General features: G+C 42.8%; 1 protein-coding gene across 1 annotated transcript; it reads left to right on the top strand.

Moving 5' to 3' along the window:
• Positions 1-48: 48 nt before the first annotated feature.
• On the top strand, positions 49-17,233 carry nup153 (nucleoporin 153). The gene is made up of 22 exons (XM_033636959.2): positions 49-185; positions 3,478-3,706; positions 3,824-4,099; positions 5,730-5,869; positions 6,398-6,526; positions 7,784-7,900; positions 8,014-8,058; positions 8,210-8,263; positions 9,473-9,613; positions 9,720-9,772; positions 9,884-10,019; positions 10,446-10,607; positions 10,695-10,793; positions 11,467-11,551; positions 11,648-11,749; positions 11,843-12,496; positions 12,640-12,837; positions 13,086-14,075; positions 15,368-15,808; positions 16,113-16,331; positions 16,447-16,633; positions 17,012-17,233. The coding sequence occupies exons 1-22, from the start codon at positions 57-59 to the stop codon at positions 17,097-17,099; spliced, it is 4,674 nt and encodes a 1,557-aa protein (XP_033492850.2). The 5' UTR covers positions 49-56; the 3' UTR covers positions 17,100-17,233.
• The last annotated feature ends 91 nt before the right edge of the window (positions 17,234-17,324 follow it).

Genomic DNA, 17,324 nt, shown 5'->3' with positions numbered 1-17,324 from the left:
GTTGTGTTCAGCTACTACATTTCCCATAGTTCCTCTGTGAGTGGCCGCTGTGCTGGATGACAGCTATCCGGCGCCGAAACACCGATAGACACCCAGACGAAAGAGCCATGGCGGCCACGGGTGGAGGGAAAATTAGAAGCAGGAGATATCATATCGCCTCTAAACCTTACGCCAAGAGTAAACAGGTAAACCGAGTGAAACTTTTCGTGTTGAAGCCCGTGTCGAGGACGGTACGGTGGTTACAGTGCCATCGTGTCTTAGCTGTTGTTGTTGTTTTGTGTTGGAGACATTTCATGGCCTGCCGTTAGTGCTTGTGGCCTCCACGCGCTGCTAGCATGTAGGAGAAATGCTACTGACTTGGCTTATACGTTAGCAAAATCAGACGGACTTGACAGGTCAAACCAGGGCACAGTGAGTCGTTTAGACTAGATAACCAGTATTTAGTAAAGTACAAGTGCACATAGGGCGCGTTGGGATAACCGACGTTAGCTCTATTAGTAAGTTTTTAGCTGCTAGCTAAGTTAGCAGAACGCAAGGAAGTAGAATTCTAAGCATTAGCTGTGAAGCTAATGCTAGCTAGCAGGCTAGCACTGGCGAGCAACGCATTGTTGTCTTCGGCTCTTAAGTTTGGAGGCATCACACTGTCGCAGAGACAGGCGATGATTGTTTGGTTTAAAATTACACCTGTCCACAGGTATGGGAAGCCGCATTGCATGCGGTTAAATTTTAAGATTATGCTTCTGGCCTGTCGAGAAGCATCTTGGATGTTAAGCTAGCTAACGTTAGCCAAATCTCAGCCAGTTGAATTGCGCAGGAAGCATTGGCTGATTGGGAACCCACATGGTTGTCTGAGTCAGTTCACTTGCCGCCTGGACATGAGCTTTATAACCGCTCCACAATATTAACAGTAGCTAACATTTATTATGAATGATACATGGCATATCCGTCGACCTTTTTTGTCAATCATCGCGTAAAATATTCCAGTAAACTACAAAGAAGAGGTTGTTCATGTTGCCAGTGTCAGTCTGTTGGTTTATTCTGACTGAAGAGACAACTAAACTGAAAGCTGACTTTTCAAACAGTCTGTATATTGATAGTTTTACAAGCAGCTGGTTATTGTTACCAACTAAAGGTTATATGCTAATTTGTCATTTTATTCGGTAAACCCAGTAAACAAGATTTGGAAGGATGGTTATTGTTTATGACTCACATTAGTTATCCACATTTTTGTTGAATTAAATCACTTTGCTTTTATCAAAACAGATAAAGTTGCAAGATAAAATCTTAATGACTTATACAATCATATAGTGATAATGTAGTGATTCTACTTAGTGATTGTCTGTTATTGTATTTGTTGAATATTGATAGTTTGGGCATGAATGCACCATAGATATTTTTTCAATAGAGCATTGAAACAAAGAGAGATTGACTGAAAAATGCATCCAAGCCAACAACAAACAAACTGACAAAGAGGAACTTGAAATATTTAGTTTGAATAAATGCAAATATGAGTTGAATAGTGTCTATGATACCAGTGTTGTCTCTGTTACATCTTTCAGTGCTTATATTTGTGTAGAATGAAACAATGCGAACATGTTTCAAGCCCATACAAATGTGTCTGGATTCAAGTCAGCTAGATATATTTATCCAACTCTTGTGTACACTTGTCCTTACAGGTGGTATAGCTGCTCTTCAATAGCTTGTTCACACTGCTAGTGATAAGACATGCAGTGTTTGGCCATTGCAGCCTTGATTCTTCTCATAATGCGTGGGATTGCTTATTTAAGAATGGGAGTCTTTTACGCTAGTACTAACCTAATGGCATGATTTACATGTAACCGCATAGCGGGCTCAAACATCTTAACAGGTGTATCATGCTCATCACATTTATCCATGTGAAAAACCAGATGCACTGATATTAGCAGTCAAAATCATTATGTGTTTCCATTTGACATGTGAGCTTTCAGAGAGAGCTGTGGCAGTCGACCTCAGGTCACTTAGTCACATGACCCTGGTCACAGCAGAAATGAGGCACCCTTAAATCCTTTTAACAATAGGTTGTAGAGAGCTAAGTAAACTAGCACTGTGGTGGATATTACACCTGCTCTTGACTAGTTTAAGTTGTGTACAAAGATTAAAGTGCAGAGTGGGCCACAGGTGTATTTCTGAGATAAGCAGGAAACGAGAGGCGCATGTTTACTCTTATCAGGAGTTGAAAACTACCATGGGTTAGACAGCGTGCACATGAAGTGATAGACCAGCTAGCTAGCGCCTTCTCTCAACCTTTCCCTTTTAAATCTACTTTCTTGTCACAGCAACATGGGACAGCATAGCCATAGTCTGAAGACATCCAAGTACCAAGCAAAGAGCCAAAGAAAAAATGTTAGTGTGTTTGTACAATAAAAAAAATAAGCACCAAATCCATCGAGCTGGACAAACAGTCAAATGTTTTATACTGTCTTGTTCAGTGCTCTCCAATTCCCCTTTGCTTAACTAACCATAAGAGGTCGTGCATTAATGGATTTAAGGTTTTGTTTTGAGCTTTGTCGTCCTCTCCTACTGCAACTCCAAAACTGCTTCATCTGTTGGAGACATTATTCATGAAACAGATGTTGAGTAATGAGGCATTTAATGCTCATATATTAAACTACCAGAGCAAATTTTGGTCAAGGCATGAAGTGCCATAACTTTTGTAAACGGTGCACTGCTGACCTTACTCCTAGGTTTGGAAACCCATTTAGAAATGGTGGCTGTATTCCAGTCTGCCAGATCTGCCCCTTAAAACTTGCCCTGGACCTTTTCACTGAATTGTGAACAGCTTATAGATTTTACAGATATTAAATTCCTGGAAATTGAGGTACTTTCTAAGTGTGGTGTAGGAAACAAGACTCATACATATCGACTGGAATTCATCTAAACCTACAGTGCAGACCAGCGTCACTGCTTCACAGAAGCATACACGGCGCCTGACCCAGTTTCACACTGTCATACTTAGCTTGTGTTTTGCTTTGCACTGGGGAGGACTAACTGCTTCCTATTGCAAGTGGGGCTGTGTGGCTGATTCAAATAGTGAAATGCAGTCTTGATTGCTGTGTTTTGTGCAGCTGTTGTCTTTTATTTTAAGAGGACTTAAAAACAAATTTTGTAGATTTCCTTTGCCACAAATTAATTGTATTTTTGAACACCATAAATGCAGGTATATTTTTAATACAGGCTTATTTTTCTAATTTTCCTCAGTGTAAGTAGATGAAAAATGAATTGCCAAGATTCATGCAGCAACACTGTTTTATATGCAGTGTTGTTTTACAAGCATTGAGCTTTTATCTAATGCTGATTCTCAAGGGAAGGTTCTGATGAGGCTACAAAAAATGGCCTGAGTCGATGGTACTTTGTGTTGTCTATATGCATTCATCTCTGCCCCTTGCTCATTTCATCCCTCTGTTCACGGCCCTTCTCTCCCTCTCATGTTTTTATCAGCAACAGTCAGGCCTCATCAGTCGTGTGACAGACACAGTAAAGAGCATCGTTCCTTCCTGGCTGCAGAAATACTTCAAGAATGAAGATGCTCCTGAAGGAGGAGGGGCTGTACTAGGGACAGACCAGAACTGCCAGCCACCACCACCACCTCCTCCTCCTAATGGCAGCGAAGAGGGACCTCCTCCCCTTGATGGACGTGACTCACCAGAGCCTAGCACTAGTAACACAGGTGAGGGACTTCATCTCAACACATAGATAAGCCAGGAAATTGTTTTTTCATGCCAGTTCTTTTGCATTGTCAAGTATACCACCATGCTCACCTGTGACTTCTTTCTCTCTCGCTTAGAGCCCTCAACCAGCCGGGCGTCTCTAAACTTTCAGGAGTATGTGCTTTCTCGACCTCCTCTGAGTCGCTCCCACCTCCACTTTGCTCCACTGGATGTCTCCTCTCCGACCCTGGGGGCCTCCAGCGGCCTCTTCTCCCAACCCTCAACCTCCTCAGCTCCTGGACCCTTTTCCACAGGCTTCTCCTTGGTCAAAGAAATCAAGGACAACCTCTCGCAGCATGAAGATGATAACATCTCCACCACTAGCGGCTTCTCCTCCCGCGCCTCAGACAAAGGTAAAAGAAGAGCGTTGTGTTTGAGTGTCTTAAAGTGTGGGGTCTGTATAGCTATACTATGTACTATTCCAAATCATAAAGAAGTGGGACATATTGAAGTGAGACCTGTACGCACATTGTTGCCCTTCATGGTGGGAAGAGATTCAAAACTATAGTGAAGTTTTGCAAAGTATCCAGAGTTTTGTGTTTGACGTTGGCTTACCTTTTAATTGTGTGTAAACAACTAAATGCCAGTGCTCTCAAATGATGAATTCATGTCCTCAGTAATGTATTCATTGGGAGATGTGAAGATTTAGCAGGACTTCTTTGGATCAGCTTTACACAGACAAATTGTGTCAGTGTACCTACTATCAGGCTGCTGTTGAACTCGCATTATTGATGTAGACTCAGCCACCGCAACATATTTTACCTATAAATGAGGTCAAGTGTGGGACATGACCTCACTAATGCCTACATCTAACACTGTATTCACACACAATTTGTCGATAACAGGATGAGGAAAATGAATCTTTACACAAGTTTTTACTGTAACGTAGTAAGGCAGGTGTTTTTTTAAAAAGGCGTTGCGTTGCCATCTGCATTGCCTTACATTGCCTACTTTTTAGCTGTCCCCAGTACTTGCTTTTCAGCTCCCTCTTGGCTTTTTGTCTTGCCTCTGATATAGGGATAGGAATTGATAAGATTTTTTTGATGCCACTAAGATTATTGATTCTGCTTATTGGTCCAGTTTTTATCGAATTTCTCATTGATTATAAGTAGAAAAAAAGGCACTATTAATTTACAATACAGACATTACAAGCAGCAGTGTTGTCATCTGTCTTAGAGAAATGAAGGCACACTTTGATTCCTTCTTGTAGCAAGTTTCTAGCAGCCTAGACATATGAGTTTAAGGTCATTTATTTGAAATGTGCAACTGGCAGAAAACCATGCCGGCATCGATTAAAGACATTGATAAGCTTGGAGGAATACAGTGCAGATGGGTCGGACAATTTGGGACTGGTTCTTGATTCCCAGCCCTACTCTAATAGTTGTTTCATGTGTAGTAAGCTTGGGCAGTATATATCTTTTCATACCTTCATATCTTTCTGAAATTTCACTGGGTTGTAACACATATGACAGCATTTGTGTAAAAAATAAATCCTAAATCAAAATACAGTTAAATGGTTTATTCACACTTAACTTACTTATCCAGGGAGGTCAGACCATGTGCAACTGAGAGCCAACAGTCTGCAGGTTTTCCAAGGACTCCGCCCTCTAATTACCACAATGGAAATCGTCTGCTGAGGTGATAGATTGTAATTAGAACCTGCAGACTGTTGACTGTCTGTAGCATAATGTGCTACGATTGGCCCACACCTGCACTTTTCATTTTGTTGATGTTCCAAAAATAAAAACACACAACCACATTCTCTGTGTGATTACTCTTTTTCTTTTCCTTTGCGTTATCTTAGCCTGATAAGTAAGTTTTAAAGAGTCATTGGTAGACTGTTAGTGTTGCAGCAGGTAGAGGCTGTTGTAGACGACAGCATTTCTCTTACATATGGGTTTGCACAGGACTGCGATGTACAGACTGAGCCACAAAGTTGCATTTCTTTAAAATGGTCTGAGATTTTTTCTGTCTCCTTTAAAGATGTCCCCACCTCCAAAACAGCATCACTTCCCCAACTTTGGTCCCCGGAGACAGACAGAACACTCTCTGGGTCTCAGCCTGCCCAGTCCAGTCTGAAAAGGCCTGCTTTCAACCTGTCTGTGTTTGGAACTTCTTCCAATGTGAGTATCTTTAGCCCCTCCTATACAGCCTGTTTAAGGCGGGAATGTTGTGCCATTATTACTCCATGCTGTTCTATTGCCTTTGCACACTGTTATGCTGCACGTCACACCTCTTTTGATGTGTGTGAAATGTTGCACATTAACTTTTATTGTGCATGTCGGACACCACAACTCAGTCTGGCCAACTCATAACAACTAGTCTGTTTTAATGGTCGTTCTCACTCAGATTTTTACCAACACTTTTCTATATTAAACCGCACTGGATGGTAATATATTTACATCTTCTTATATTAAAGAATATTTGATGTGACTTTATTAGTAGAAGAAAACAGCTGGCTTTTTAGGCTAAAGAGGTTGAAATGTTAATTAATATTGAAAAGATTGCAGGATGTATTTCTTAAACCGACTTTCCAGTATTTCATTCATTAAGAAAACTGGTAAAAATGTTGTTGACAATGCCATTCATTACCAGTACAATGACGTTATTTCACTTAATCCTAATATCTGATTTAACCCTCTCTCTTCCAGTCGTCGTTAAACAGCACAGTGTTAAACTCCAGCCAGCTTGGAGATTCACCCTTCTATCCCGGGAAGACCATGTACGGTGGGGCAGCTGCAGTTAGGAGCTCCCGTGCTCGTCCTGGAACACCGTACCAGGTGTGTGGAGTGAAAATTACACAGTCTAGAAACTGAGTCAAGCAATGTGAAGATTTTGATAAATAACTTGTTATGGTGAGCTGGGTTTAACACATTAGTTAAATTGAGTCCACACTGACATTGAGTGTTCTGGCTGTTCAAGTTCAGCAGCTTTTACTGGGTGAGCACTGATGTCGGAGTTGATTAGATTTCCATTTTTTCTGGTCTGGTACATGAGCTTAAACCAGATTGATTTTATGCAAACTGGCTAAACCGGCATTTGTCATTATGACACATTCTAACAAATTTAAAAGAAGCCTGCATCACCAGCCTGTGCAGACTGCGTCACAGCACTAAATCCAATTTGTAGTGCATTAGCATTAAGCCATATGACAGTGTGATCATCATAATATGATGTTTATATGTGTACGGACCAATGGAGGCACTCGCGTCTGGCAGGCTGTGAGCCGAGCACGGCAGCATGACGGAAATCAAATTTCAGTAGGGGTTGGAGGAGAGAATTGTGGCACACATTGTGGTTGTTAACTAGGAAGTGACAAGATGAGACATGGCGGAGTTAGTCTCACAAGAACTAAAACTGCACCAAAATGGTGACATTTTGCTTATGAAAGAGGTGTCCTAACTGGTTGCAAGCTATGCGGTACACCATTTTAAGTTGAGCTTTTGTCAGGCGCCCTGTTTTTAGTTATTTCTGTTGCTCGCTTTGAAAGCGCCACAATGGCCGAGGAATGGCTGAAGTTTAAATGAGGACGTATCTAAGGAATACCTCCACATTTCACTACAAAAACCTAAATAAGGTGGCAGCAGATCACCAGGGAGCTGAAAGTTAATAACAACTTCCAACATTTCCAGTAAATATCACAATAAAACGTGTTTCTGTTTAAAAAGTACAAATATCAGAAGATACCAATTAGGCTACTTAACACTAGCTGTGAAGTGGTTACATCGCCAGTCTGATCTCAAGCACACAGCAGATGTTTAGGTGGTTTGTTTACATGATGTAACAGAAGTGCATATTTAACAGATTTAATGTGGACATAGAGCGCCGATGTTATGCAATGTGGTGCGATAGTTGGATGCTTGTTTGCTGTCGGGACACAGTGATGAGTCAAATGCGACACCTAGTGGTATTATTTGGTATACCGGTAGGGTGTTTGGCTTAATATCAACCATTCTGAATACTGGCCAAGCAAATGTGACTGTAGTGTGAATATTATTACTTTAATTGGAGACTAATGAGCTCATCTTGATCTGTAGGCCCCAGTGAGGAGACAGATCAAGGCCAAGCCTGCTGGTGCTCAGCCCTGTGGGGTGACCAGCGCCACAGCCAGACGCATCCTGCAGTCCTTAGAGCGCATGTCGAGCCCGCTGGCTGTGAGTACACACACACCATCATTTCCTGTTTGTTATCTCTAAAAGAGGTTAGACATTTGCCAGTGAACATGTTAGTGTAAACCCTGTCACACATTTTGATTTTTGTTCTACAGGATGCCAGGAGAATACCAGCAGCAGCCTCATCCCCCCTGTCAGCAGTAAGAGCTTTTAACATGTTTCATATATTCTAAGCACATTACTGTAGAAGAAGGGCATGGAAACATTATTCTCAAATGACAAGTGTCTGTAAAATGTTTCAATCCTGAAATACTGATGTCATAACCAACTAAAAACATATTTTCTTTGCAGTCAATGGATGGCACAAATCTAGATGTTTCACACTTTCAGTCGAAAAAGAAACGAGTAAGTACAGATATTTTAAATTCTTGTGACGATATCCTCTCATGCCTGGTTTGTTAAAAAGTGCAAAAAATGTGTGTAGCTGTCCACACTGAGCCTTGTTTTTCTAATTTTCTGACAGCTGTCGTATACTCTATGTCCCTGTATGACCTTAAGCTTACTCTGGGTATGCACATGAACCAAACTTCAGCTGTGTCTTCTGCCCGGTGTGTTTTGTACAGTAGCACAAGGCCCAGTGATATGAACACAGATATCATTGTACATACCCAGCAGCACTTGGTGTGGTTTGTCCTCTTGTCATTTCCTGTCCTACTGTCTGTTGGCCTCGTTAACACCAGTTAATAGGATTCTCCTCAGCTGGGACACAGTTGTTCACCGCTGTGTGTGTGTGTATGTTTGTGTTTTTCTTCATCGTGCAAGTGCTTGTAAGCAAAAGTGTGCTAGACTCTACGATGCATTTGGCTCACGAAACTCTGTGTGTGCAGTGTGTTAAGTGTAGTCCATTGTTAAATTGTGCCAGCTCTGGACTGAACTTGTCCTCAGTAATAACTGTCAGCCATTCTCAGCTGCGACAGCTGCTTTGTGAATCCTAACAATGGTGTATTGACCCTCACAGGTCCAAAACAAGAAAGCTTACTATGTAATTCGATCTTTCATGGCGGACTGCTGTTTTAGGGTTTTGCCTTGGTAGGGTCCAAAATATAATCCAGTCATAGAAACAGAAGAAAGTTAGAATGGATATTGAACTGATTGCCCTCTTCATTTGAGTAGTTATTTCTTGATTAAAAGAGTAGTTGTTTGGTCTATAGAATGTTAGAAAATGACAGAAAGTGTTGAACTGTGTTTCTCAAAGCCCAATATGATGTCCAGTTTTGTTTTGCCCACAACCCAAAGATTTTTGGTTAATTGTCACTGAGGAGTAAAGAAACCAGAAAATATTTACATTTAAGAAGCTGGAACATCTCTAACATCTCTAGAGAGTTTTGCAACTCTCTAGAGATGTTACTGTTCACGTTGTGTCATTTTGTTCACAGTCTCATGTTTGAGTCGATAGGATTAAACTACTGCGGCCATGTTCATTATATTGCAATTGTATAACAAGTTCTGTGGCATGAAAAACACGAAAAATAGACAAACAATGAATCAGTGCCATCTCCTCTGATTCAAATTCTTATCTTATCTCTATATTGTACCACCCTTTCTTTAATTCAGATGGAGTCCACCCTCCCACCAGTGCAGAAGCTGGTGGTTCCTGCTGCAGTGTCTGTGTCAGGAAACCGCTCTATGTCCTTCAGGCCTACATTAACTCCTGGAGGATCCAGTCGAAGTTATGACAGGACCCCAAGAGAGACGGTCAGAAACAGAATGCTGCGTTACATTAGACCATAACATTGTTGCTTTATATTAAACAGTCTGTAACAAACATGATGCTTAAGTTGTTACTGTTTTACTTCCTTAGCCCACAAGACAATCACCGCAACTACCTGAAGCAACCCCAGGTCCATCTCAAAGGTAAAATGGGGTCACTGTAATTGATCAGCCATGAAATGTAATCACAGCATTCCTAGTTGATGCCTAACGTGTTTTACTTACTGTACCTGTCCCTTGCCCCTCTACTACTAGCACAATGGGTTCCAGTGGCCCAGCCTATCCTCTGTCCAGCACGCCTGCAGCCAGCAGCATGGGCTCTGGAGGGGGCAAGATAAAACGAGAGAGGACCAGTACAAGGCCTTCCTCTAAACGCCCTGAAGAGGAAGAGGTAAGGGCTTGGCATCAGAAAATTTAAAGGCTCTTTATCCAAAAACGTTACGGATAACAAAGACTACATTATTTATTAATTCAGCTTTGTATAAAAGTAATACGAAACAGGTGTTCATATGTCAGACTTCTTTTCAGGCCGGGCCGACAGAAAGGTCAGAAATTTAGATCAGATAATTGGCCGTGATGCATTCAAATTTAAGTCAATCAGGGGTTTATCTCATTTCATCATTAGGCCCCCTGTCTATCAAAGCATTTTTCCCAGCTGAAAATGCCAGGTGTTCCTCAGGAAGTGCCCAGCTGGGAGGGTTTGAGAGCACTTTATATGTTCCACATTTAGCAGAGACGCTGTGGTGGACATGGTTCCTAAGGTTGAACGTTTTTGAAAAGGCACACAATAACTCTTATGCTTGTTTTCTGCCTTTAGGTGGCTGAGGTACCGGACTTACCAACCATTTCACTTCCCATCAGCACCATGCCCACCTTTAGTTTCTCCTCCCCTCTTCCACCTCTCGCCACCTCCACCACCATCAGTAACACCCCTACTCTCACGCCTGTGACTCCTGCTAAGGAAACGGTTGCAAATAAGGTCTGTCTCATTGATTACAGTGCTACTGCAAGTGTAATGGTTAACAACATTATTTGTGCATTTTGCTGATATTCATGTTTTTTCCAGGAGCCACCGACAGCCTCGACACCTCCCTGTGTACCTTTTACATTTTCCTCCCCCATTGTCAAAGCCACTGCTGCTAGTCCTCCTTCCTTTTCCCCCTCGGTAAGTAAACAGTTTGTCTCTTAAGGAGGAACTTTTTTATTTTTCAACCTGGACCCCATTTTTTCTATGCTTTGTGTTTAAGTGACTAATGGAGACAACAATTTTTAAAAATTGGTCAGGTATTGAGTAAGAGCACTGCAGGTGGGAATAGCAAAAAAAAGGCTGTGATATAACATCAATAGGCAATTGTGCACCGTCAATGCTAAAGGTGCTTGTTTTTGCCACTGACGGGCTCAGATTATAATTCCAAGTGTCTGACAGCAGTATGGGAAGCATCCCTACAGAGATGGACCCTTTGTTTAAGAGTAAGATCATCTTGGTTAAAGTTACCAGAAACAGCCCCAAAATCAGTGTCGCCAAACCCACCAGACTCCATTTAGAGAGACTCCTTTTTCTCACATGGAACTGTGTGAATTCAGGGTTTATTTCAACCACACCAGAGTTGTTGATTTTTGAAACAGAGGGATGAGGAACTAATATGCTGTCTCAGCACTCTCACTCAATACTGAACCAATGTCAGAAAATCGATTGGTCAAATAGACACAAAATATGGGAAAATAAGGTCCCGGTTGAAAAACACTAAAGTTACCCTTTAGTGATCACTAACTGATTTGGTAGACAACTGTTTACAATGGTAACCTTGTTGGTAATCTTTGTCATTTCCCGTTGGTAGGCTGGATTCACTTTTAGTGCACCTGTAGCCATGTTAGGTCCCTCCATGTCAAATGGGAAGCTGGCCTCTCCCATAGTGGCAGCAGGTAAGAGACCTTGTTATAAAGTTGGCCTGATGTTTTTTCTTCTTTGCCTTTCCTGAGATGACAGGTATTCAGCTTTGATCTCTCTGTTTTCTACAGTGAAGTCAACAACAAGCAAAAGCACAGAAGATTTTGAAGGACCTTTCAAACCAGCCAAGACCCTGAAGCAGGGCAGTGTGCTGGATCTTCTCAAAGCACCTGGTTAGAATCAATTTTACATCCACATGGTTTGTTTTGCATGGTTATGGTTTACAAAGTTGTTCACCATTTTAATGTGTCTCTTGTTCTGTGTAGGCTCTGCCTCTCCTGTTGCTCGGACTTCACCAGGCCTGGACAACGCCCTGCTACAGACCTCCACACAATCCACAGCCCCCATCTCCACCACCACAACCACCTCCTCCCTTTCTTCTTCAGTAGGGTTTGCGGATGTGTTTAAAGCCCCACCAGGCTGGAGCTGTGACGTCTGCATGGTGCAGAACAAGCCATCAGACACCAAGTGTGTTTGCTGTATGGCCCCACAGCCCAGTTCCTCTTTATCCATATCTGTGGACAGTAAACCTTCAGCCACCACCTCGGTGGGGCTAGAGAGCAGCAGCACTAGCACCACCTCCGCCACTACAACCATAGCAGGTTTTGGAGCAGCGTTCTCCCAACTTGCAGGAACTTGGGACTGTGATACGTGTCTTGTTATAAACAAACCTGATGCAGTAAAGTGCGTGGCCTGTGATACGGCCAAACCCGGGACAGGTCTTAAACCCTCACTGACTCTTCCCTCTGCCTTCTCAGCTGTTAAGACTGTATCCACACCCACAGCCCCTGTTTCTACAGGGTTTACTGGATTTGGTGACAAGTTCAAAAAACCTGAGGGTGCATGGGAATGTGATACGTGTTGTGTAGAAAACAAGGCAGAGGATACAAAGTGTGTGGCCTGCACAACCCCTAAACCAGGTAATGAGAGTCCGACCATTGTAATGTTGGTATTTACTGTCTTTACAGGGCTGAATCTGTCTGAAACTGCCATTGATTTAAAACCATCTTAAAAGCGGTTGTTAGTTTAGTGAAGCATCTTTCTTTCCTCACCCTCACAACAGGCACTTCAGGTGGAACCCCGTCTGCAGCTGGAGCCTCTTCTGCAGCCAGCATGGCTCCAGCGTCAGGGTTTGGAGACATGTTCAAGAAGCCAGAGGGTGCCTGGGAGTGTGATGTCTGTATGGTACAGAATAAGGCCACTGATGTACAGTGTGTTGCCTGTCAGACAGCCAAACCTGGAGCTGTCGTGGAGCCCAAAGGTAACAAAAGTGACCCTTTCGTAGGTTTTTGCATTGACGATTTTGAAGTAAATTACTTCATTAGAAAACAGTAGAGGCATAGCATTGTTTTTTTTAGACTACTACGTCACCCCTGCATCATGTTTATAAAGTACTAAAAAAAATGCACTGTTAGCCGTTAAAATGTTAACAGTACCCAACTCTAATACCGCGCACCTAATCCACAATTTTGTTATCTTTTGTTTTTCTCTTCACTTTTGGTTCATCAGCTGGTGGGACTTCAGGCTCTAGTTCAGGAGGTTTCAAGTTTGGCACCTCAGACAGTACCTCAGGAACTGGAGGCTTTAAGTTTGGCACATCAGACAGTACCTCGGGATCTGGATCTGGAGGTTTCAAGTTTGGCACATCAGACAATACCTCGGGATCTGCATCTGGAGGTTTCAAGTTTGGAGGCTCGTTGACGGAGCCCTCCTCTTCATCATCAGGTGGATTCAAATTTGGAGTCCCATTTGGAAGCTCCACATCAGAAACCACTTCTAAAGACACTACTGTTTCATCAGGGTTCAAATTTGGCAGCTCATCTGAGAGCTTTAAATTTGGGGCTTCCTCTAGTGATGACAAAAAGTCCGACCAGCCCGCTGCAGGTTCTGGGTTTAAGTTTGGAGCCAGCAGTGGGATAGCATTTGGTTCTGGATCATCTAGCACAGACTCCTCTAAGGGCGGCTTCACCTTTGGACTGTCAAAACCCGAAGAGAAAACATCAGACACCACCACCTCATCCTCTGTTAGTCTCATTCCTCCTGCTTCCTCTCAAGAGAAAAGTGACAGTGCAGCATCATCAAATGACACCACATCCACAAACACCATCTCAACCACAACCACCACCACCACTGGATCTGTATTTGGGAGACTGGGTGAGCCAACTTTGGCAATCACCACACCACAAAGCGGCTCTACGTTTGGTTCCTTGCAGGCAGACAAAGAGCCAGCTGCTCCCACTTTTGCTTTTGGGAAGCCAGAGGAAAAGAAGGAAGCTGCTGCCTCCTCTGCTCAATCTGCCTTCCTCTTTGGTGCTGCTAGTAAAGACGCAGATGCTGCACCAGCACCTGCCCCCTCAGGAGGCTTCTCCTTCAGTAAGCCCATTGCTCCAACAGAACAACCTCCACCTGCTTTTAACTTTGGCAAGCCAGCAGATAAGAGCGAAACATCTACTGCAGAGGCCCCGAAGCCCTCTTTCACCTTTGGACAAAGTGCTACAGGTAAAACAAAGTTTGGACACTCATACTGAAGTAATTATGTTGAGAATGTTATGCTTTCTGTTGTTTATTTTTTTCTTTTATTAGTTTTTATATGCTGATTTCTTTGAAGGAAAATCCAAGTGTTAGTGCTGAGATATGGGTGACACAAGTGCATTACAAACATTATCCTATTGTAAACGCTGAAACCATCAGTCGATCCCTGCAGGTTTTTTCTTTCCACTCAGGAGCCCTTGAACAAGGCCTTGAACCACCAACTGCTCTAGTGGAGCTGCTCACAAGCTACACAAATGTAGTTGTAGTTTAACAAAGTTTACTTTCTCACAAGGCCTTAGCATTGCCTTTTGTAATGTTTCCAGTATAAGTAGCAGAAAAAAGTGGAAAATTAAGGCATTAACAAGCCTGAAATGTCCATCACAATTGTCTGTTGCATTGAAATGGTGTGAGGGCACAGTGCTTCGGGAAGTGTAGTAAGTTCAAGTTGAACCAGATGTGCAAAATCTAACCAAAATTGTAACAAAAACAACTAAGGTAGTTAAAGGGGACATATTAAGCTCATTTTCAGGTTCATACTTGTATTTTGGGTTGTTTACATGAGTTAAAAAAAAAGTCTTTATTTTCCTTCTACTGTCTTTGCTGGAACACCTGTATTCACCCTCTAAGATTTTTATTTCAGCGTCTGTCTCTTTGAGGCCCCCTTCCCGAAAAAGCCCAATCACTTTGCTTTAAATTGATAAGCATTGCCAGGGTCTACCATATCTGCACCCTCTGCGTCTCTGCACCGTCATTGTAGCTGCGGGAATGACTAACTGAAAAATCTTCCAAACCAAAATCTTCACAATTCATCAGGAATATAATCAGATATCAGGGAGAAATCACAAACATCGACAACCAATATTACATGTTCCTCAGATGTTAAAATGTAGCTACATGCAGCAGTGTACTTGTAGCAAGGAATGACTGTATAGCAGCACTTTTTCACGTGAAAAATAACTAATAAAATCTTCTAAACACAGCTGGACATGCTCCAGCCAAGCAGAGTATGTAAGGTAAACACCTGCAGTAGCGTGCCTGGAGCAGAGGACCATGTAAAGGAATCCATCTCAAGCTCACATCAGGAAATAGAGTATTCAGTGCAGTCTGAAGCCTGAGGTCTTTGCTCATTACTTAGCTCAATATATGCTCATTATATTCTGCCACCAGTAAACTGACTTTCATGTGTAAAATTGGTGGACTGTCCCTTTAACCCCTGCACCTTACTACACATCCTAATTAACTTTGTGTTCCCCTGACAGATTCCTCTGCTGCTCCAAAACCAGCATTTACCTTTATGGCTACTAATCCCACCAGTACCATTGACTCCACCACCTCGTCATCCACCACCCCGACCCCCAGTCTGTTCGGCACCACCACCACCACCGCCGCCACCAGCAGCAGCAGCAGCAGCAGCAGCTCCACTCAGGCTCCCGCTCCTTCTGCAGCTCCTAGCACTTTCATGTTCGGTCAGCCTGCTGCGACCTCCAGTGATGCTCCAGCTAAAGGCTTTGTCTTTGGTCAGAGTCAGGACAGCCAGCCGCCTGCCCCATCAGCTGCTCCTCTGAACTCTACTCCAGCCCCAGCCCCAGCTCAGCCCTTCATCTTTGGTGCTCCTGCCAGTGCTGCTCCTCCTCCTGCTGCTGCTGCTGCTCCATCGTTCGGCTTCGGAGCAACAGCACCCTCTGCTGCCTCATCTGCAGGTGTGGTCATGGTGTTTGTTTCAGATGATGAGCATGATCACAGTGCGACAACAATGAAACATTCACACTCAAAATTATTAGAATTATTTATTTTTATATATATATATATATATGTGTGTGTGTGTGTGTGTATATACATACATACATACATACACACACACATATATATATATATATATATATATATATATGTATGTATGTATGTATGTATGTATGTATGTGTGTGTGTGTGTGTGTGTGTGTGTGTGTGTATTAATTATCTGTACATGTAATGATGGTATATTCAATTCTTCTCCCCTAACAGCTCCATCTGCAGCTCCCTCTCCTTTTGCATTCAGCACGGCCCCCTCTGGTGGATTCGGGGCCAACCAGACTCCTTCATTTGGTTCATCCTTTGGATCTCCCTTCACAGCCACACCTTCCCAGCCCCCAGCCTTTGGAGCAAAACCAAACTCCACCCCTGTCTTTGGACAGCAGACAAACTCCACACCTGTATTTGGGGCGGCTGCTAATTCTGCACCAGGTGCGTGACTGTAATGGTAACCCTTTTTCCCCTTAGGTTGTTAATGATGCCAAAGGTTCCTGATCCTTACATTATGCAAGTATGTTTATCATGAGTTCAAACATGTTTTTATCAGGTGGAGGCTTTCAGTTTGGAGGAGCCAGTGCATTTGGAGCCACAAACAACACCTCAGGAGGCGTGTTTACTTTTGGAGCAGGATCAGCAGCTTCTCCTGCCCCCCCTGCCAACCCCTCCATCGCACCACAGTCAGGACCACCTGGAGGTGGATTCAATTTTTCACAACCCCCTGCATTCAATATTGGGTAAGTTGCCTTTCTAAAGTTTACAATATTTTACCAAGTTTTAGGAGACTGCCCGATAATACAATAACTTGCTTTGAATGAAGTCCTTAAACAAAAAAAAAAGTGTTTAAATATACTTTAAAAAATTTCATTTTCTAATGTTTGTTTGAACCCTGGGTGTAATATTAATCTTTTAAGAAGTCTTTATTTTTGGCTCATTTTGTCGTCGTTGAGAAAGGATTTTTGTCTGAGATGTTTTTGAAAATAGTTACCTCTTGCTAAGCATTAAAACTGCCTTATAATTAACAGTGAACCAATAATCAAGTGTGTGTTTATCTGACAGCTGTTTTTGAAGGCTGGTAGTCATGTTGCTGTTATAATGTCATTTTGCTTTTACAGGTCAACGAAGGCCTTCACCTCCACCCCTGGTGGACAGCAAGCGATTGCTGGGCGCAAGATCAAGACAGCGGTGCGGCGCAGGAAATAGACCCCTGTGGACTTGACTATAAAGCAGACTCGACTTTGACTTGACTATGTCCCCACTGAAGGCTGAATAAAGTCCTAGAAGGTCTCAGCTAGACAAACACTGAAATTACTGGAGAGGGGCCGAGGCCTGGGGCCACTGTGTGCTTGGGCTAAATGGGTGGGCGTGTTTTAGCTGAAGGCTGGGCTGATTATTCAGAGGTTTTCACATGTAGACCGGAGCCGTTAA

Source organism: Epinephelus lanceolatus, chromosome 16 (assembly GCF_041903045.1).
Source record: "Epinephelus lanceolatus isolate andai-2023 chromosome 16, ASM4190304v1, whole genome shotgun sequence".
NCBI classification, from domain to species: domain Eukaryota; kingdom Metazoa; phylum Chordata; class Actinopteri; order Perciformes; family Serranidae; genus Epinephelus; species Epinephelus lanceolatus.
This window is presented reverse-complemented; position numbering and strand designations above follow the sequence as displayed.